This window comes from Linepithema humile, chromosome 5, assembly GCF_040581485.1.
Source record: "Linepithema humile isolate Giens D197 chromosome 5, Lhum_UNIL_v1.0, whole genome shotgun sequence".
NCBI lineage: Eukaryota > Metazoa > Arthropoda > Insecta > Hymenoptera > Formicidae > Linepithema > Linepithema humile.
The window spans coordinates 22,427,645-22,450,964 of NC_090132.1; the positions used below are offsets into that span (position 1 = coordinate 22,427,645).

At 35.5% G+C, this 23,320-nt stretch overlaps 1 protein-coding gene across 3 annotated transcripts in view; it reads right to left on the reverse strand.

The window, feature by feature from the left end:
• Window positions 1-23,320, reverse strand: part of bdg (bedraggled) — a 51,153-nt gene that overhangs the window by 5,140 nt on the left and 22,693 nt on the right. For all 3 annotated transcript variants that reach the window (XM_067356194.1, XM_067356193.1, XM_067356195.1), the window contains exons 5-11: window positions 3,030-3,208; window positions 2,189-2,405; window positions 1,554-1,783; window positions 1,040-1,260; window positions 745-901; window positions 367-653; window positions 84-215 (exon numbers count right to left, since the gene is read on the reverse strand). In XM_067356194.1, coding sequence (XP_067212295.1) covers window positions 84-215; window positions 367-653; window positions 745-901; window positions 1,040-1,260; window positions 1,554-1,783; window positions 2,189-2,405; window positions 3,030-3,208 — 1,423 coding nt within the window. The remainder of the gene's footprint in view (window positions 1-83; window positions 216-366; window positions 654-744; window positions 902-1,039; window positions 1,261-1,553; window positions 1,784-2,188; window positions 2,406-3,029; window positions 3,209-23,320) is intronic.

A 23,320-nucleotide genomic window follows, 5' to 3' on the forward strand; every position in this document is an offset into this window, starting at 1 on the left:
TTAGATATATAAGACGATAAATCCACGAAAAAGAGTCATTGTCTTTAACTTAATTGAGATAATTCTAAAGAATTCAGACGTACCTCCGTGGCCATAGGCAATCCAAGTATGTAAGCACAAATGCAGCTGAAAAGCGTGATGGTGGTCTCCCACTGTTTCATCATTTTTGTGTTGATTGCCATTATACCGGTTATTACACAATGCCAGATCGCCAACTGCAACGTCAACGAAATATAAGCGACGTTACCATTATATAATCTTTGCACACAAACAAATAACACGGTAATCAAGTTTATAGGTGTACACGTTGCTCGGAGTCTCATTCATGATTTCTTATTAATCAATTAACGGAAAAAACTGTATTACCTGCTGCGCGATGCCAAATAAAATGAGAATGAAGTAAAACAGGATCGCCCAGAACGGCGACACCTCTTCGGTGCCTAGCAATGCCAGCGTCGCAGGTACCAATTCGGTGGCTAGTCGCAACACCTGGTATCCGGACTCGGTATTGGTATCCGCGCCGGGTCGAGTTACACGTTGACCGAGGAGAAACGATGCGTGAGACATGAATCTCTCCGGTGTAGTGCTATATCCCAGCGGTGCTGGCTGATCCCCTCCGATAACCCTCATAAATTGCATCCTTGATGGATCTTCTGTGAAATCCAAGAATGATAACAACACGCGTGAATACGCGCCGCGTATTAATCCAATCCGTCGCAAGCAATATGAAACGGTTGTACTCACCGAAAGAACTAGTGATATAGAAATAGTCGCGAACCCTGAGGATGTGCACGCAGGTATTTGCCAGGAAAGCCGTGAGAAGAAGGACCATAACTGTCAGGATTATTACGAAAGTCGTATCTCGACGCAGGAGATGCTTGTGCTTATTATGAGCCGCTATCTGAAATTGACGGTATTCGAATGAGACACCGCGATTAAAGTGTTACGAGCGAGTTACAAACCCAATTGAGCGATAACGAAGCGAGTCGAAGAAAGTAATTATACCGTTAAATAATTGTCATATAATTATCGGCGATACCTGCATAGCGGCCGCGCCGAGTAAGCCCCATGTGAGGAAGACCTCATTCGAGGCAGCCACCCATGACTTTCCATTAATGAAGAATTCGCTCCAGACGGTGGCGGGGAAAAATTGCATCGTCTCCAGAGAAGTGTTTCCTAGCAGTTTTATGCAAAGAACTAACGTGCCAAATACGGGCACTAGTGTGAAGACGTACACGACTTTTCCATAGGATCTCAGACCTAAATAAAACAAAATAATAAACATTAAATTTTACGATGCGTTGCGACTCGTACATTTCACAAAACTCAATACTAATAGAATTTTCTCTTTCTAACATGAAATATAAATATAAATAAATGCTTGTTAATGCATATCTCAACATTTTTAAAAGATTAAATCTCTTTTTTATTTTCTACAAAAATCGGTAGAACATAAAATTAATTCATGAAAAATTGAGAAATTATCGCCGGTGATCGATAAGAAATCTTTGTCAAACTTCTAAATTGATTTTGTTGGAAAGAAAAAGATTTACCTTTACTCAGTGAAACAAATACAATCATCCATACAACAGCTAAGTTGAAAGCCACTTGAAACGTTAAGGTGACGCCGGAATCGTTCTCGTTTAAGTGGCGTCTTTGCAGCACATTTATGCTGAAGTAGTTCGGAACGGTCTCGTATAATTTGTACGAGGTGTTAAGTGTAGAATGGCTGTCGTCTTCCTTAGCCCATCGATACTTATCCTGCTTCGTTATAAACGAATCTCTGCAATCAATGCAACAACCACGCGTTTTGTTCTACTTAATCAATACGGCATAGCATTATATGAATAAGTGATGCAATGAGTCAATTAATACGATAAATGTGTCTAACATTGTTTCTAAAAATAAACCTGTAGTTGTTATTTTATCTCTATCTATTTATTTAGGATAGTTCTATTTAATTTTGCTCAAATTTCTATCGTTGCGTAGAATTGATTTTTTAATAAATCTATTAACAAGCTTTAATTTGTCGTAGTTAAAAAGAGAGTCGTTAATTACTATATAGATTTAATTACTAACACATTTTCTGATTCAGCTTACGCTCTATCACATTTCGACCGCTATATTATATGAAATAATTAATTTCATAAAAATATATATTTTGATACAATTGAATATCAAAATGTACCTGAAATACATAAACATCCATGATATGCCAACTATACTGTAGATACCGATGAAAGCCTGTGCGATAAGCAGCGCTATTCCAACACCTTGAAAAAGCGGCGAAATTTTCCACATATCCACAGAACCAGCCGCCAGTCTTTGTCCGAGACATACTTGTAATGTTAATAACGGGATGCCCATTACGAGAGATAAAATCAGGAACTGCATAATAAAGTTTGCTGTAAAAAAGAAAAACATCGTAAATAAAATGATTAGATTTTCTAGGATGAAGAAAGTGTTCGTGATTGTTTGCGATTGTACATTGTTACATGTCAAACGTGTGAAAGATTAATTGTTTTCTTCAATAAAAATCAATTATTACTTGTAGTCTCGGGATTAATTATTGTCTTGAGAAAACACAGTATGAATTACTGTCAACGAGCGGTAATTGTGGAGCTGTTGTTTATCTCGAAAGAATATATAATAATTTTTGTTTGTCCATTTATAGAATTGTTCTGTAAGAGAATTCACAACATTCCCGTGTTAAAACCTGTGTTACTCGATAAATTTCAGCGTTGTAGATATATAAATTTGGCCAGTCATAAATAAATATTGGAATTACACTCTCGCACGTCCAAAGCATTGACATCCGATATCTCATTGAAACAAGACCGGTTTCAGTGACTATTCCAAAAAAATTATGCATGCGAAATTTGGTATACATTAAAGTTACACTTTGTCTTATATTTTGCACAGTCACTCGCATGTCGTATCATGACAAAATGTAGTTTGGTAGAATTTCAATGGAGTTTTTATAACGCTTTTTATTATTTTCTTAATATTTTTCCAACACGCACACTCACCTCCAAATTGTACACTAAGAATGGCAAATCTACTGATATTAAAAAGTCCCAGGGTGCAGCCGAGGCACGCAAAGGACGAACTGAGGGTGTGCGGCCACTTCCCCAGAGAATTCTCGTCCTCGTCATCATCCTCGCCTCTATCATTGTGTCTATCGACGTCTCTTTGCCTCTCGCATGTCCTGGAAGCAAAGTAGAAAAATACACAATTATTAATATGAACCTTTGATTCTATAGCGTTGTCTAAATTCAACAAACTGAAAATTTTTGGTTCTATTAAATGCAAAAAAATACAACCTCGCTTTCAATTTATTTTAATATTATTCTTGTAATTAAGATAAAAAATATAAAGGTAAATAACCTACACTCAAAAAAATATTTCGCTGATGTAGTTAGATTTCTAGATATCGCAACAAGAATGTATCGCTATTTTTCGAATCTGTGAAAACATTGTTTGTCACATATAGAATTTATAGCAGTAATGTTAGCAATAGTTTCTGAAAAATTTAGGTACCATTGCTAAATGTTATTCATTGCATGATCTAACACGTGATTGATCTTATATAGATAGGCGCTTTAGAGAAACTTTCTTTTTAAAGTTTACAAACAATACAGATATATATTCTGTTTCTGTCATCTAAACTGATTAAGTAATTACATATGCAATATCACAACAGTTGCTAATCATTTATCTGTTTTAGTTAATTTTTTACACCTAGAAAATTTTAGCTATTATTACAAGATCATTGTTTGAGTGCATAGGATAAATATTACTGAAAATATAAAGGTAAATAATCTGCAGGATAGATATTACAAGGGAAACACCAGACGTGGCTTCCTCCGATTTCATCGAGTCTGATATATATTATAATCCTACCCTCTCATTACCCATAATGGTAAAATAATATGACCCAACTCTGAAGCATTCGCAAGAAAAACGTGAATTTTATTTGAATTTAATTTAACAATTATTTAATTCATTTATTTGCTTATACAATAAAAGTTATGTAATTATAATTTATTTAATTTTAAGTTTTGTTATGCAATAAACATTTTATAACACAAAAAAAAGTATACAAAGGAAGTCGATAAGAAAATTTGAATCATTTTTTACGTTTAAAACACATAAGATTTTTATTTCTAATAATCAAAATCTATTTATTCGTCTTCGGAATTAAATTCATTGTCGGATAGATTACATGTTTTGAAGTGGATATTTATCGTAGAAACATTGAAAACATAATATTTTTGTATAATGAGCGTATTAAATAAAACCTACATTTTTACAAACGTATTTTTCACTTTTTTACTTTTTACACTATACGTGGTATGCTCCGAACGCTAGCTCTTTCTCGATGCAACTGAACCCAATGATCTGTTGGAAAACTGAATCCAAAAGTATCACACAAAAAGAACAAGTTCTCAGGTAGCACACCTATAAGACAACAACAGATGCCCTTAGCAGAAAGGGATTTTCTAGACAGTCAAAATTCCCTGCTGATACAAAAATAAATCATGGTAAAAATAAAAAGATTAAAAATTTGTTTATTGCATAGCAAATAAATTTTAATTAAATAATGTTTATTGCATAACAAAACTTAAAACAAATTATAATTACATAACTTTTATTGCGTAGCAAATAAATAATGAATTAAATAATTTTTAAATTGAATTTAAATAAAATTCACGTTTCTCTCGCTTGAGTTATTGAGAGCATCGTATTATTTTCCATGGATTAGTAGGAGGATAGAATCAGTACCGGTTTTACCACTAGACATCATAGACAAATGCTTAGGGGCGTCACGAGAGAAGGGGACGCCCATCCGTCGCTAAAAACAATGAACGATTTAAACAATTGCGAAATGAAACAAGTTTTCTTTATGTGGAAATTGATCAAACAATTTTTACAAATAAAAATAATTTCCAAATTGAAAATGAGATCAATGTATGTAATTTTCGTACACTTTAGTATCTCGAATCCGAGATCAGTGTACACTTTAATAATGTCTCTAGTAGACAAATTAAGTTTCTATATGAAAACATTAATAATTTTCGTACTAACATCCAGCGATGGCTCGAGATGTCTTTTAATATATATTAATTTAATATTATTTTATTCATTTGAATTTATATTTTTCATATTTTATTTCTTTGCTCTTGTTTTTGTTTACGAAGTGAATAAAAATTTAAAAAATTTAACATAATTTTCACTTATTTAATACCTTCTCATCTTAAATTAAAAAATGCAAAGGGCGCACCGAAATATTGCCTAGGGGCGAATTGATTCTAAAACCGGCACTGGGTAGGACTATAATATATGTCAGACTCGACGAAATCGGAGGGGACCTTGTGTTCCTCTTATCGTAAAATATTTGTGGTAGATACAATTCCGACACGTTATATTGCATATTTCTCGATTTCTGATTACGGTCTGTAAGTTGACGCTGTCTGCGGTCAGGTCGATCTGCTGTGAAACTAGGTCAAACGCAATTTTATCGCGTGTTGGCGTTTGAATACGGAAAAAGTCTTGACGTCTAACAAACTTATGCGTTTTATTTTCCAACAAAGTGTATATATTTAGTTAAGTAATTTATTTCGCAATCTCAAAATCAAGCTAAAATCGGCAAAAGTGGAAGATATTTGTAGTCTAACATGATTGCTATAACAGATAATTGTAAGTGGTAAGAGAAATCCAATAAGGTAATTGCTGGTGTGATACACGAAGAGAATCAATAATGAATTATGTGCCGCGAGCTTTAGCTAGTACTTAATATAATTATTCCAGCAAGGTTTAAATCACATACGACGGCACACACACTTCATACATCACGTGGTAATGGCGATAACAAATCAACCATAAGATCGATACCGTTATCACGCGCGGAATATAGAAACAAAATAGGAAAGATCAAACACTGCAATGATTGTTGTCATCAAAGCGGAAATCTCTCTATTCGGAGCGTTGCAAGTTTTATCAATGAATTATTGCGTCAAAAAAGCTCGCATCGTTTATTAAATAAATTTGCACAATCCACTTATCAATCTTTACGCAGAATAAATTCTTTGTGTATGTAAACGTTCATATATTTTTTATAAGAATGAAGAAAAACGCAGCAATATCTTTTGTAATCATACGTGAATGGAAAATGCAATATCGTGGCATATTTTATTTCACAATCGTTCTAAAAAATATCATTTCTTTAAAGAAAGATCATTCTATCAAAAGGATTATAGATACAAGTAACGAATGCTTCACAAATGTTATTCGACTTGCCGGTTTCTAGATGCCGGTTCATAGATTATTTAACTGTATAAATATGTTGATCGAGATACTTTACGCCATGTATTACCATAAGACGTGAATAATTTTGAAACTTCATCGTCGACTGACCAGATAAAATAGATGGGAAATCGCATGTCATTAGTTGCACCACACGGGAATGGCAAATTCACATCAAGTGCATGCAAATGGCATGTCTATACAATGAAGAAGAAATATTCCGGACTAATATCTGTATAACACAGTTTATGTAAGACAGATAGTGTATGCTTCCATTGATCAATTATACCATGCGTTATACCATTAAGCCCTTTGACATATACGATATCATTATCTTGAGAAGACAATATAAATTGCATATTCTTATGCTAATAATAACTTAGTAATACAACTTAATCTTTAAATTCTTATTCTTTAAAATATGTAAGCATATAAATAGCATCAGTTAAAAATTTAATTAAAAACTTACGATTCCATTTAACTATGACAAATTAAATTTCACTGTGGACTTTATTTGCTACTAGAAGACTTTAATAGGGAATTAACTTTAACAGGAAAAAGACGGTGCAACTACATCTTAGAAATGGCTTACAAAGACGTAAAGTTCATCAAAATTACACGCCAATGCGATAAAGAATGAAGATATCGAAGAGAAGTTTTAATATTTCAAAAAACGATAAAATTCTTTTCGTCATTATCAACGCGAGAAAGTATGTCCGACGTTGATTGACGTCATGGTCATTTCGAACAACACGAAACGCAAATCCGAAGGTTATCGAAGACCCTCGAAATACCAAAAGGTGGACGGTTGGCGGCAAGATCGATACGCGACCCACCGTGGTCACCGCTAATGACCGCGAACCCCGAACGCAAACTGTTCTATAACTGATGCAACTTGTGATTAGGCGCACGCGAACGCCACTCTTGACACGAGATAGCCATACGGTTTCTTTTTCTTTCTCTTCCTCTTACCGTTTGGCTCGATGTGGTTTCGAGCCCGGTTCGCGTGGGTCAGTTCGGTCGATTGAGGCTTGGTCACGTTGATGAAAATATCCCGCAAAATAATTAAATTGGTAGGCTGTCTTTGAATAACATTGTGATCGGACGCGAAAAGAATGCAAATTAAATTACATCGGTCAAAATAATTCTTCGTATTTGACGCAAAATATATATTTACATGTGTTATTATTAATTATCGATATTTTTAATTACAGAATTTCCCATTGCAAAACTTAATAATATAAGCTGGATTAGTAAAAGATCATTTTTAAAAGGTAACATTGTAAATATTAATTTAAGATGACATTTTTTAGCACGTAGCTAGAATTTGATATCTGATTTTTATTTACTCATATTTGCCGATCTGGAAAATGGAAAATCTCATTTGACAAGAGTGTGTTGAAGCAAATTCCGTTTCGTAGACGTTTATTTATTTAATTAGAAAGTATTCTCATCAGAATTTTATCAATTCACGTGACAAAATGTTACCATCAATTCGTTTATATTAATCTGACGAAATTTACAAAACCTCTCAAGGATATCCGATTAGAGAACAAAATTAGAAACCTGAGTAATTTCAATGATATTGCGGAGATCTAGGCTAAATCCCACGTACGATCAATGAATTATTCTTTAATTAGTTCGAAGCAGTTATTAATATCTTAATTAAACAACGTTTACAATCATTTGATTATAGTTTTCTTCGATGTTTTATCCTTCGGCAAAAATAAAAAAAATTTCAAATTCTTATCGCGAATTGAATAAAGATTTTGTGTTATTGTTTCCATTGTCATATTATCACATTTATGTAATTATGTTAAAAATAATTATATTAAAAATGTAAAATAAGTAATTGTTTTACTATTATATCATTTGTACGCTTAATTCATTTGTACGCAACCATTTCACAAGCAATAATGTGTATATCTATCGATGTATGTATACACAGAAGCTTATAGTCAAGCTATAAATGCTCCTATTATTTTATGGATCTCATGCGTGTCGTGAATTTCAAGGATAAATGCACGGCCAAGCAATACCACAAAAAGCTCCTAGAAAAATTGTATTGCCGCAAATACGAATAGATGTGTCTACGTCCCGCATTTGTTCGCCAATAAATCGCATTTACTCGGGAGCAGAATGCGTAAATATTTATATTGATTTTGAAATCAAATATTTGCGCGCGATAAACGAGTCTGTATTATCCTTCGCACGAACCTCAGAATTCGGAGTACGTCAGTCAGTGCTTCTATGTTTGCATACTGGCGATATATCAAGCGAGTGCACAAACATACCGCGCGCACATTCCCGATAGACTTTGAATCCTTAGTATCGCGTAAAATTCGATTTCGTGAATTATATCGCGAAACGCAATCACGCGACTGGCCAGAGAATTTCTAATGTCTACGCGAAATACTGAATAACCAAATCTGGCAAGCGTGTTTTCAAAGAGTACTACTGATAACACAATTAGCTTAAAATCTCCGCCTATTCAAATGCGAAATACTCTAGTCGCCTTTTCCCTCCCTTTTCCTTCCCTTTAGTCGATATTTCATCTCGACGTTATTCACAATTTCATAAAATAAATTGTTGAAATTATAAAAATTTGTTTTTTCTTAATTAGACTTTGTCCAAAAAGCATTCTTTAAAATCTTAAAAATGTTAAATTTCCGCGATATTAAAATCTTTTTCATTCATTAACAATTTCATGAATTTTTTATTACATTTTCTTTGACTTGTTTACTAAACGCTTTTAAACTATTTGTCATATTTACGTTCTCAAAATATATAAATCTTTGCACGATTGGCATACAGTTGCAATACAAAATCAGAGATAAAGTATCCTTATAATCCAAGAAAAAAGTCCTTATAGATTCAAGTGCCAATCCTACATAATCTTTTTAATAATTGATCAAAGTGCACTTAATCACAGAAAATAATTCGAGTTATAACGTATTTATGATTCACATTATGCAATAATGGAAAAATATCTGTTAAAGTAACGATATCTTTAAGCGTGTAAACTCTCGTTATATTGCACAAGCATGCAATTTCCAAATATTTATCCATCCACATAATTTGCGCCATCGGAAATTGCTTACGTAACTTCACATAAAATAAACGGTTAAAGTTATAAAAATTTACTTTTCCTTAATCAGACTTTGTCCAAAAAGCATTCTTTACAATCTTAAAAATGTTATAATAAAAAATAATTGTTCAACAAATTTCTTTAAATACACTTTAAGTGCCTAATTGCTTTTCGCAAAGAAAATCGACAAAATTTTCTCAAGCTTGTCTAAGAGTTGAAGTTTGTTACATCTTTGTACGCAGCATCTATTTCTGATTCGATTTAACAGTTCGTTCAAGCCGCCAAATATAGACGGTTCGAACAATAACGAGTTTATTTCATTAGCCAACTCAGTAATCGTGCAATAATCGTGCCATCTTGCCAAACGCAGCTGTTTTTACTGCAATTTACGGATTAAATCTGCCGTCGCATCTCAGAAAATAAAATTTTGTGTTATTAAGTCGCAATTTGTCAAAAGCAGTGTTTACCATATGCTTAAGCGTTAAAAAACATGCGATTTATCCTCGAAGATGTATTTTACGAAGTATGTATGATCATATTTTCATTTTTTTGAAGGAATTAATAAAAAATCATGAATAAATTTATAAAACAACAAAGATCAGAAACACAAATAAAAATAGAAAGCAATACATCGCGCGGAGTATAAATATACGAAACAAAATATCGCATGCTGAAGGAATAATTACTAAGTACCGATCGAAAGAAACGTACATTTTACATGAACTTGTTCATTTTTTACCAGGTACGCGTTACTGTGTTCTGAAAAAGTAATTGGTATTCCCCATCTGTAATATATCTCATTTACTTGACATATATCACTTTTTTTATTTAGCTTCGTCTACCTTGAATTATATAGCATCAGTCTCACCGGTTTGTCAAGGAGAGACTACAAGGTCGGGATATATCGTGATTATTTCGCGAGACGTCGATGACCGGTTGCACTGCAGTCTGTACCTGAGTGTAGAACGCGCTATTAATATATACTGTTCAAAAATTCATGTTTTCTTGTTCGGATTCCAGCTGTATTTGCCTAAACCTAAAATATCGCATTTCTCCTTCGTGATTTATTAGATTTTTCAGCCGGCGTCAGACAATGTATGCCAAAAATACCAGGAATATAAGCAAATATATCATGTGACGAACGTTACTGCAATTTAAAATATCGATTATTAATTTCCTTGCCAAAAACTTGATCAACAAATGATTCTGTGAATCTATCCATCAATTAAATATTAAATACATATTAATTAATTTAATTTAATTTAACACGTATAGCATTGTATAGGTTATTTTTCATTACAAATAATCATATTAGAAGTTGAATATTTGTCGAACGAACGAATCGTCTGTAGTTACTTTACACATCGTATTAAATGCAAATAAACATTAACGTAAATCATCGGTTTTTTGTAAGATAGAAGATGAGGCGGTATCGGAGTTAATATCACGATTACTTCGGTTCATTAAGTCGATGATTACAGAGTTCGAGAATTACACCAGATACAATAACTGTTTCTCGTGTAATCGAGTGACGTTAGCCGCGAGAGCAAGCGAATCATTCTCTGATTTTGTGATCTACGTGTGTAATCAAGCGACTATAAAATCGTAATGAAGGACATCGCAATGAATTACAATCAGTATCTTTCATTCCAAGAGCCAAAGTTCGTTCCCTCAATTTTCTGAGCAAATAATTGTTGTGATAACATCTCCAACATGTACCCACTACGTCGATTACGCACCAAAAACATTCCGACAAATATTTGCGCGACACTAATTCACTTAGTATCAAATTAGCAGCTGTGTTACTAAATAAAGTGACATTGCGCACGTGAAATGTTAAAAATATCCTAATAGAATTTTGATAATTAAAATAGGTGTGCTCGCGCGAATATGAGGAATATTCTGAATCTATTCAAGATATCGCAATGCTTCGTCTTAGGTAATTTGTATACTCGATCAAGTAGAAATATCCTATTACAAGATCGATTAACCATTAATCAATATATGTCTGGCAACAGCAGCGTGAGTTAATTGAAACGCCCCTGGCGTGCGCCACACAAGGCACTTCGATCGGGGTCGCGGAGCTTCCAATTAATTATTCAAGCGAGCCGCAATTTGACCGGGAATATGTATCGCTCATTCCGCGATAAACAACGGGATGCTACGTCCGCGTCACGGTACATTATATATTACTGTAAACTTTTGGAATACCTGAATACGCGATGTCGACGCTGGCTGCAGTAGAAGTACTGTTGACAGATCGTTAGATCGTGGTTCATCCTTGTTGCATGTCACACGTCGCTGCGGCGTCAACGACCGTCGTTTTTTTGCACGATATCTGTGCAAATCGATCCACTTCCTCCGATGCTTTTGCACGCGCAACGCTCGTACGAAAGTTTGAATTGAATAATTGTTACGTAAAACAGTCCTAATATCACTTAATTTCCAATAACAAGCTTCCACCTTGGAAGAACAAATCGCTAATTAATTTCGTAATTATCGCGCGACTTCTACTAGTTTCTTCTTTCTCCGAGCACAGACGAATGCTGGCTGAATCTCGACACTAAATTTCTTCTTATATGTATAACAGCTGATTAATCAATTTTATATATAGCTTGTTTAGATACTTTTTTAGTTATCTTTTTTTCGAGTTTTCTTTCGTTGTTTATTCCGATTTCGAATACCGTTAATTTAAACGGTAGTTTCGTTCTTAGAATTTTAACTTGTCATTTTTCGGCTATTCTCTGCTCTCTTCGTTCTCGTACGTCTTTAAATGGCTTTCCCGTCGTTATTAAAGAAATTATAGTTCGAGGAAAACTGCGCGAAATGTACACATTACGACGTCGCTCAAGGTTCCGCGACGACGCGGCTTTAACAAGCTGCGAAACAATCGAATTTCGAAACGGTCCGTTTCCGAGACGCTGATCTTTTCTGTACAGTTTCTTTCCTTTTCTCTCTCTTTTTTTCTCTTGCCAAGCAGCGTGTCCGAAACGTCAAGTCACGCGCGCAGCTCTTTATTTCGCTCACGCACCACCTCTATGCAACTCTTTTCCCGCGTGGCACACAATCGTTATCGTACGCCAGCATGCAGGGACACCCGTTATTTTTCACGGCGTATTCGTCTCGACGAACAATGCCGGGGATTATTTAACCCCGCTTTAACGATTCGTTATCCTACTCCGAGACTATAGTCTCTGCCACAATCGTGGAAGATAATTGCACATGAGATACTCGCCTCAAAGCCCAGAAACTTGTCGTCTTAGTCTTGAAAAGATTCTTCTTCAAGTATCGAAGGTAACATCAAGCGTTCTCCAAAATTGTTTTTGTGTTAAATAATTTATAATAAGTAGAAATAATTTGGACATATTCAGTTTTTTTCAGCAATTTCTTTCCTTCGTCGTTCAATTAGCCGCGCAAAACAATTGCGTTGGCAACGAGTTGATTAAAGGCCAAGTAAAACCGAGATCAATTTTGACTAATCTAATTTGATCTAATTTGATATCGCGAAGAAAATTAATGCTATCTTTGCGTATCTCGAAACATTAATACTTCGTCGAAATTCTCTGATTATGAAATGTTGAAAGTCGTAAACAGATCAATAATGAAACGAATTGGTGGGTTTTCTGCCTTTCTCGACTTGTTCGTTTCACGTTTATCTTTTCCTTTTCCACTCAATGCGATAATTTCCGGCAAACGTCGTGATGCACTTATAGCCGCTTAGAAAAGTTTCGACCGCTCGATCTTCCGACTTCGCCGCCGACACTTGCAAGTTTTACTTGCGGCGCAAACTTTGCCTGCGAATCGATACGCGTACGTACTATACACACCGCAATGCGGTCACGTCGGACACCAGATCGTACAACTTCCTACAACTCGAAGAACAGCCGGTGACCATCCGCTCCGCGATCGAAAAAAATCCAATCTGCGTTTACGTGGTAGAATGTCTTTTGCGGCCGAATGGAGAGACATGCTGAATCAAGCCGACGTTATTGATAAATGACATTTCTTGTGCGTTCAAATTTATGATCTGTGGACGTCAGCGAAGATAATTAAAAAATATTCTGAGAAACAAAAAGCATTTATTACTGTCAAAAGAAAAAGAAGCATGAACATCTGAATCAGAGTCCAATTAGAATAAAGCTGCACTCATTGTAATTACGTGCGTTATCTTTTTTTCACAAAGACCAACTATTTGGAACGTAATTCTCGGTTCGTTCTCGATTATTGTCACGTTGACTACAAGTGACTACCAGCTAATACTTCCATAGCAGCGTTGCGCATGGTGATCATCGTTAATTCACTATCATTCGATTCATTGTTGTTGCGACTCGTCGGTATTCCAATCGAAACGCGGCCGCGCGGGGGAATCTACGTGCAAATTATCTTTCAAGTCGTGCTCGTTCTCAGATTTCAAATCCAACTCCTCCTCCCGCTCCGGGCGATCCTCACATCCTCAATTTCAGCGATTGGCAAGACGCGGCGTCGACGATCGAATTTTCGCCGTTTCACATCGCGAGCGGTTGAGAAATCAATTCAGCAGCTGACTTCCGTTTATTCAAGTCAAGTCATCGAGATATTTTACCGTTAAGTCGCCCTTAGACAGCGAGACCAATCGCTCGATTTCGCTGACGATTCCGCTTCACGTGCGAAGTTTACGCCGGAATATTTACACCTATAGGCGGACTAAAATTTCTCACAATGTGTAAAGTCTCCGGAAGCAATTTACCATCGACTTGCTATCTCGCGTGGTGTAAAACCCGTGTCGCGACTTTCGTGCCGGTCCGCGGCAAACTGTCAACGACGAGCCGCTAGGCACGCGCGAAGCCGCTTCACTGCCGCTTCACCGGAACGTGAACGAGTCCGGGAGCGCCGCAGCAGATCGGTCGCGTTACATGCGCGTGCGAGAACCTTGAAAACCCACCGCCGATGATCGTTCATGCCTGGCAGAGCTACGTGCGTACACTGCCGCGAACCCGGCAGGTCTGCTAAAAGTCCTGCTTAAATAACTGTACACCGACGAGTATTTCGCCGTATCGTACACACACACACATAGCTGCGACATATATGGGTGAACATGTGTGCGTGATTGAGTTCCCGAGCAAGGGCGATCGACCGGCTCAATTCGCATCGAGTCATTAATGATGTAGTATAATCTTGGGCGTATATTCTAATTGCTTCAAGTTTCCGCGATAAAGACACTAAAAGATTTACGACTTGAAAATAATTCCAGAATTCAATTTATAGCCGTTGCCAGGTTTTAATGCTGGAAACACATCGATAAATTGGCGACTGCGATATCTTGCTTTCTTGAAACAAAATGTTTCGTCAAAAGATTAAAAAAAACTAGCAGCTGTATGATATATGCTATTTCCAACTATTATGGCAAATATACAGTGAGTCAACAAATGTTAAGGTCGTATCGTACATATTTTGTCGATCTTGACACACGAGTGGATATATTAATATATGCTATTTTTATATTCAGAAACCTGCGCAATCAATCGAGAAAATATATTTCACACTTTCCACTTGATTTCTCATGAGGAATCGCCTCCTTGTTAATTGTACCGCGATTTATTGGATAAGTGCGTACCTAACACGCGCGTAAGGCGGTATCAAGGTTTAATAAACGCAGGGCACATCCCTTTTTGCAGAAGAGAGAGAAAGACAACTTTGATACTACATATAAACGACAATGTACTAAAAATAATAATGCTATTCAGCACAGACGCGAAACACGGGCGTAATTTGCATCAAGGATATTCACGTAGTTTTTCGATACAATTTATTAGCACGTGCGTATGAATTATTCATGCAGTTCGGAATGTCGCGCGATACCTTTCTATTTCAAAACGATCTCTCTTACTACATTTTTCATGGGACGCCTCAAGAGACCGCATTCGACGAAAGATATATATTCATACTGCGGCATTGTTTCGATACAATATATGCGTCAACTGGCATTGTTTGACGATCGTCTGATGCAACCATCGTACAGACATAAAATAAATAAGAAAAAAAGGGAGAAGTATATGAATACGGAAGAGTGCGGAAACCGGAGCGGACGAGCATAGGAGAAAGAGAGAAAAACGCGAGACTATGTTTTATTCAAAAACGTGACCAAAGAGGAAAAGTTTGAGAATTGAAGAAACGTAGTGCGTCTTTGCGCTCAAAAGTTTTCTTCGAGAGTCACGTCCGCGAGCATGCAGCCGGTCGAGAAATACGCTCGTCGTACAGCTCGACAAATTGTTTGAGAAAACGAATACGTTTCATCCGCGTGTGATTGACTTCTGGCGATATTAAAATTACTCGCCGCAAGAAAAATCGCTCGGAATAAAATCGAACTGTTCTATTTCTCTGTGAAGAGAATCCGGCTATTGAATTTTAATTATCATAAATAACGTGCTATTTACAAATTGTATTACAATTTAAATAATAATGCATAGCCACACATGCGTTACGCAAGCGACACGTTCGTGAGAACGTCACATAAAGCGCGACGGAAAAATAATAAAAAATTGAATCGTATTTATTTTATGACGGGACGAGATTCGTTTTCTCGCTGGATAAATTCGGTGACGCAAGGAGAAACGCCGGTGTATTAAATAAATATTTCGGCAGGGCCAATTGCGGATCGAAATTCAACGTAAGACAGATGCTTACGAGTCGGGAGTAACGAGGGCGCGCTTTCGAGAATTGCATTTACGAGAGGCGCCGCGTCGAGCGTCGAGATTTATGTAAATACTTAAAGACGACCGAATGTCTCTCGATTTGTCTCGTCTCACAGTTTCGCGTTGTTTCCTGTCTCACAATGCCGGTTGCGACACGTCGGCGCAGCTGCGCTGCAACCACGATATCAGGGTAGCAGCCGAGCCGAGAAGCGGTCGTGCAAGATGCACCAAGATGCAAGTGCATCGACGATAGATCACGAGTCGCTACAGCACTCGGATGAAGAAACAATAACATGTGTAAAAAGAAAATAAGATTCAGGCTGTGCAGAATAAAAATTATCTAACAGAGAATTAATTACACATAAGAAGCGACAAATTATAAATTTGTATAATTGCATAACTATTGTTATCCAAATTCGTAGATTTTCAGAAAGCCGCCGGCAATCGTATCAATTTTAACGTAGACTATCAATAGTTACGAGACAGGTATTCAAGGGCAATCTGCTAAAACGCGTTATCAAGCGACAATGACCGTTGCGTAAGTGATAATCAATTTTTCGCGAGACTCAGTGCGCTGCATAACCGGTTCGACGAGTGCACCAGCCGTTCGCATCAGACCGCCTGCATTATCGGATGCGCGTCGCGGTAAGTACATCGTCGTCAATGTTGCGCATCGTGAATGGCAAGTGTGGAAAATACGAGCGCAACGCGAGACGCAAGTGCTGGATCTGGAAGCAACAGAGGTTCATCACGGGCAACAGACGAGATACACAGAGATTGCTCTCACGAAATCGCCCGCTGAATGATGATGACAGAATAACCAAGTATCAACGGTAACGTCGACAAGTCCGTTATGCACTAACAGTTGGTAGGCGGAACAGTCTACAAATGTCGATGTAACGCTATTTCCTAGCATCATTTGCAAATTGGCGAATTTGTATTTTTTGCTCGAATAAATGAGAATTTTAATGATACGATCGATATGAATGTTTTTGTCCTCATTGGCCGACTAAATTAATAATTATCTTCTCATTATGCGAGATTACTCTACATCCGATCATTTTGCACTACAGATTGTAAAATTAATTAATGTCGATTTTTAGTTATAGCTTATTTAATATTAATAACAAAATGTTATGTTATAATATTGAGAACTTCATACAGCTGTAACACGATATGTCTCGACAAATTTGGACAAGTTTGCCAGAGACGCTAACCTCTGATGAGAAATTTCCCAATAGAATTTTCAAACTACTCAAGAAGTTTATTATTCCGACAATTAATTAGTTCATCCAGTAAACTTGTCCTAAGATAACCCAACTGGAACCCTTCAAATTTTGCAATCACGGTGTACACCAGGGAAAATGTGCACCGGTAGCATAATTCATTTTGCAAATAACACTTAAGCAACTTTCACCCAGCTTAGTTCACTAATTGAATAGTTTTGAAGCAGGCAGCAGGTAAGATTTTATTTGACATTATTTAGTAATTTTTATTTAATTCAACTAATTTATCATACGGTAATTATTTTAACCACAAGTTTAACGCGTGATTATGGTTTCATGGTCGTTTACGCGGCATGACAATTTAATGAAGAGAATGAAATACACAATGACCCAGTATACACGATACTCATGTCACGAGGAATCGGAGCATAGAAATGCGACACCGCGCTGTGCGTTTGCACTTGTCGAATCCCGATCCTTTGTTTTGTAAGTCGAGATAGTAATATGCAAACGAAAGCAACTGTCACTCATTCAACGCTCACGAAACGACAAGCGGCAAGTGACAAACGACGGCGATTGCGTGCAAGAAGTGCGCTTTCCGACATCAATGATGCAATATTTTCAAATAAACAAAGATACGCACGTCGTATTCCTGTATGTGTTGCATAATTGATGTAAAAACACTGTCGCAACATTCATCGTCGCTGCACGGCACATGCAACGTTATTAAAAGCCAAGCGTGTTGAATACTTGCGGAATTAGATAAATTAAAAATTTACTAAAAGATTCATTCTACGCAGCTAAAAATCACTGAAAATTATTTTTGAATTGGTTCTTTATTTTCTGTTATTATTATTCTTGTTGTTATTATTACTGTAAATAATATAACAGGTTATATAACGGCTTTTCAACATAAAACCTGAACTTTGTTTTTTATAAGTATATAAAGTAAGCAATTTTACACGCATATATGCATATTAAATGTATTTAGATTTAATCATCGCGGACGCGTGCATGTTTTCATGCTTGCGCATTTCGTGTTTTTCGCAAAATTTGCAAATTTTTTTGAAAAATTTAGTGATATAAAATTAAGCTGCGGAATATGGTATTTTAAAAACGCAATCATGCGCGAGTTAACCGTGCGCTGGCTCGATCCGCTAAATCGCGCGTATCTCATATCCCCATCTCGACGAGATGCCACTCATACAGCTTTAACGGTATTTTCGTGATTATATCCTGAAGCTAGGCCTAATAGGATTTACGCGCACGGAAATCACGGTTGCATCGGCTACCTGCATCAAGAGTTGCCGTTTTAATTTTATCCTATCCCTGACGCAATAAACTAGAAGGATGAGATTAGTGAAATCGATTTAACCTTCTCGTTATTCCTGACCCATTTTATTTCTAATAATATGTGTAAAATATATATTAAAAATATGTTGTGCCGTAAATAATAATATAAGAAAAAATTGGATTACCCACTATTTTTCGAAAATTTCCTCAAAATGATAAAAATGATTGCACTGATTAAACTAATTACTGTAACGATCTAAACTATATCTATAAATTTTATAAAATTAAATTTGTAACGTTAAATCAATTCTGTGATAAATTTGGAAATAAGTTCTTTAATGAAATTATCATTGTCCGTAAATTTTCAATATTAATATCTTTATAATTAAATTTGACATTAAGATCCTCGGAAACTAAAATCAAAATTATTTAATATAATTTTATTCGTGAGATCATTGTGCAAATTACAGACAAGCATTATCCAGGCACAAATATATTCTATTATTATAGCGTTATATTTAGGCGTGAGACACAATGCAAACATTCTAAAATTATTCCATTTAGCATAGCAAAATCACAAATTTAATATTAAATACCGCTACCTGATTCTGAATACTAATAAATACGTTTTCGATTATATATCTACAATACAACACAAACAATGTATAATTTAACAGCAAATGCATATTGTTTATAATATATTATCTCAATTAATATCCATGCTAATATCATAATTCAATTACGAAACATTCATAAGATATAATTTTAGTGACGACACGAGGCAATAGATATTCGACAGTTATTAAAAAATGTTATGCATATTTATGATTTTAAATTTGCATTTATATATTCCAAAAAATTAAAGAAATATACATAAAAATATGTATATTTATAAAATATTTCATAAAATTGCTGTGCAAAAATACAATATCCAATTTAAGCTCATTTACCGATGCACGTGTGAACATTTATGAATAACAGAAACAGTGTTAAGTAATTTTTTACGCATCATCAAGTTCCGAAATCGACAAACTCGTGGTTCGAGTTTTAACGTAGCATCACGTAGTATCGCGTGTGCAATGCGCGAATATAAGTATTCAGCAGTTCGCAAGGTACAGCGGACGAGGCTTGTGCGTAGGAAGGTGAACCGGAGCCACGCACCCTGACCAACTATATCAGGACAAGACGAGGGGGAGAGAAAGGGAAACTCGAAGGACGGAGAAATGCACACTTCCATATTCAGCAAACCGGCAATGCATTTGTTATGCAGATATGCGTGTGCAACGGCCACGAACACGAGAGTCTATGCAAACTTGCGGCGCTCGATCGTGAAAAATCAGCTGCATTTGTGAACAAGCTGAATTTTCACGCTTTCATTCGTGAGTTTACATTCCTCAGCATTCGTCAGTCGCACCTGCTTGATAATACTATTTTTTGCCACGTGAAAACATTTACATCCAAGCGACACTACACAATACGAAAATAATTAAGAGCTTCGTGAGATATTGTTAAACTAAAATTGACTTAACGTGCATGTAACACATTTACAATCAGTTTTCTCATCATTTATTAAATGTTGTATGTGAGAAATGTGTCGCACTTATGTTATCTTATTATTTTGAACACATGAAGAAACATAAAAAATTATGGTAGAAGTAGAGATGTAACTGCATTCGCGACAGAGCGAAAAAAAAGTTAATTTTTAAACTCAAATTTATTAAAAAATTATGTGTTTTTTTCAGACAAGTGGAATGAAAATTCGTAAAGTCAATTCTTTTCGTTAATACGAATCACGTTTTTACACATAAATCTAAAAATTTTAACTGTGCTTTCGTCTGTTTTCCTCAAATGATATATTAATCCATTCTAACATTTCATAATCCCTTATTCGCTATTCACGAGATATTCTATACATATATAACACAGAAATTCACGCGTTATATATAATAATTGTTACGGCGCATTGCACGTCTGCATAATTACGGAAGGATTAATGCAATGTATGTCGCCATATGTCTTCGCGATTACGCGACTGCGAAATTGCATTTATCGAATAATTATCTTCCGGAAAAGACTTTGACATGACGCGATTAACATTCTCGAGGCATCATCGTAAGAGATCGCAAAGAGATAGCAGCAAATTTAAGCTGTAACTATATGTTGTGACATGAATAAACGTTTCCTTCATCAAATAATGATAAATGTCGAAAAAATGTAATGTTAAAATAATAATTATGGAATAATGTATAAAAAATAGTAAGTAATTAGAAAATAAATAATAAGAGAAATATTTGATACACAGAACGCCCTAAACTAACCTCCTCCTCCCTTTCTCAGTCCTGCTTACAATCCTTCAAGGCACTCACACGCGTTCGCGATGCGAATACGTAAATTGCACGACTTAAACGCACCCCCGACGCGTACTTTGTCATTCGGACAAAGTAAAACTTGAATATCATCGCACGGATCACATGTTCGACACTCGATCGCGTCCGTAACAAATAACGATGAAAAAGAATAAGGTTGGAAACGGCGGGAAGTAGTATAAGGATACTTTTGAAGAAGATAACACGCCGATACGAAACAAGATCTATCCCGTACACCGTGCGAATGATAAAGAAGCAATAGACATCAAGGATAAAATCGCGCCGATTCCGATTTGGAAGAATGCGAAGAAAAGAGATGATATGGAGCGCGCAGGCTAAACACGACGATGTAAATAACTCCATCACACGCCGCGAGTTGGTCTCTAAATTCTTAACATTAGAAAATTTATCGAACATTTATCGAAATCGAGTTTAAACTCAATTTCAACTTGAATTGTTACATTTTACTCCTCGCATTTTTCAAATTAGAATCAGTGCGATTTTATCCTTTATATGTTTATTGCACCTTTGTCGTTTGCACGGCGGCACCTCGTACAAGGCCGATCGTTCAGTATCGACGCGTTTTCTTTTCCAATAGTACTTTCCTTATTATTTCTTGTAGTTTTTAATCTCACTCTTTCCGTCGTTACTTATTACGGACACGGTTGTGTAATGTGCGATGATATTCGAGTTTTACTTTGTCCGAATGACAAAGTACGCATCAGGAGTGTCGTTTAAACATCGTGCGATTTTTGTATTCGCGTCGCGAACACACGTGGGTGCCTTGAAAATCTGCAAGAAGAATTGAGAGGAGATTCAGGGAGAACATCGGATGTTGGCGGAGCAACTTTAAGGTAAGCAATCATCTATTTGTTATCTGTTACTTGCTAAATATTGTAAAATACGTAATGTAACACATGTAAAAACTTTAAACTATTCAGTAAAAAATTTGCTATTTTTTAAATGTATAGTTATTAGATATAAATATGTATAATTTTTTCAGATATTTGCATAAAAGATAAGTAAAAGTTTAATGCGTGTGTAATAATTATTTATCAAATAATTATTTTAAACATTGCTATAATTTGAATACACTTTGTGTGTTAAGATAAACATGTAAACAACTCCGCTGCTGCGCACAACGTACCGGTGAGTCAATTCAATTAATTTTATTTTAATATCATTAAGAGAATAGATTGAAAAATAACTAACCGTATCATTTGTGTTAATAACAAATTTCTGAGATTTCTCATCTGGTAGGATATAAAAATCAATATATAACATGTTTGAGAGCGTAAATTTTTGACAATCTGATTGTTCTTGAACACTGCATTTAAAAATTATTGTAACCTCAACAATGTGGTATAAAGATTTTCGTCTCGGAGTGACGGAAGTACCTCAAGAATCTGCTATTAACGAGTGATACGATTGATCTAGACTCCTTGCATATAAAAAAAAATATTTTCAAATAGCGTCTCGTGCGAGTTTCTGAGGTATAATTTGTTTAGTTCAAGTATATTAATTTTTATTCGAGCTTAAATCTCAGCGTGTAAAGGAAAATAAAACAAGAATGTGACTTAAATAAATTTACGTACACAATCGCGAAGAAGCAGTCCAATGACTCACGCCGAATCTTAAAGTTGTCATGTCCGAAAAAGGTAATGGACAAGATCGACTACTTCCTTATAACTGCTTGATCCACCTTACGTTAAAGGAAAGATTCGCACATGCGAGAAACAAGAAAAGATGACCTCACCTAATGCTTAAAAAATCAAGAACTTTACGTGAGGGACAAGAAATATAAGCAGAGAAGCATTTAAAAAAGAAATATATATATATATAATCATTTATATAACTATGGTGTAAATTTAAATATAAAAGTTATATAAGTTTAATGTGAAGACTGTTAACGTGATTAATAAACATAAAATAATCTAGATAATGATAGCACACGTAATATGAGAAATTTTTTTTCAAAGTTTAATTATTCTGAGATTAATTTTAATTAAATATTAACTTTACTTTTATTAAAGAAATGTATCTGTAAAATAATATTGATGTATTCTGAGATGTTCGATTTCTCTGGCGCTTAACAACTCTACGTAAATCAAATGGTGTGCTCGAAAGCGATAACGAGTAGAATTCGAGCGTATTATTTTTCTTTTAGGCCGTACCATCGCACTAGTGTCGGCAACGAAAAACGTACAGTTGCAACTCACGAGAGCAAAGTATATATATGTAACTTAAATATTCTTCGCAAAACATATAATATGCACGTAATGTAAGATGTATTTTGGTTTTTCGTAGAAGCAAAAGATATGAATCTTTCGTTGGAATATTTTATATATCCAGGAAAAAGTCGGGCGTTTC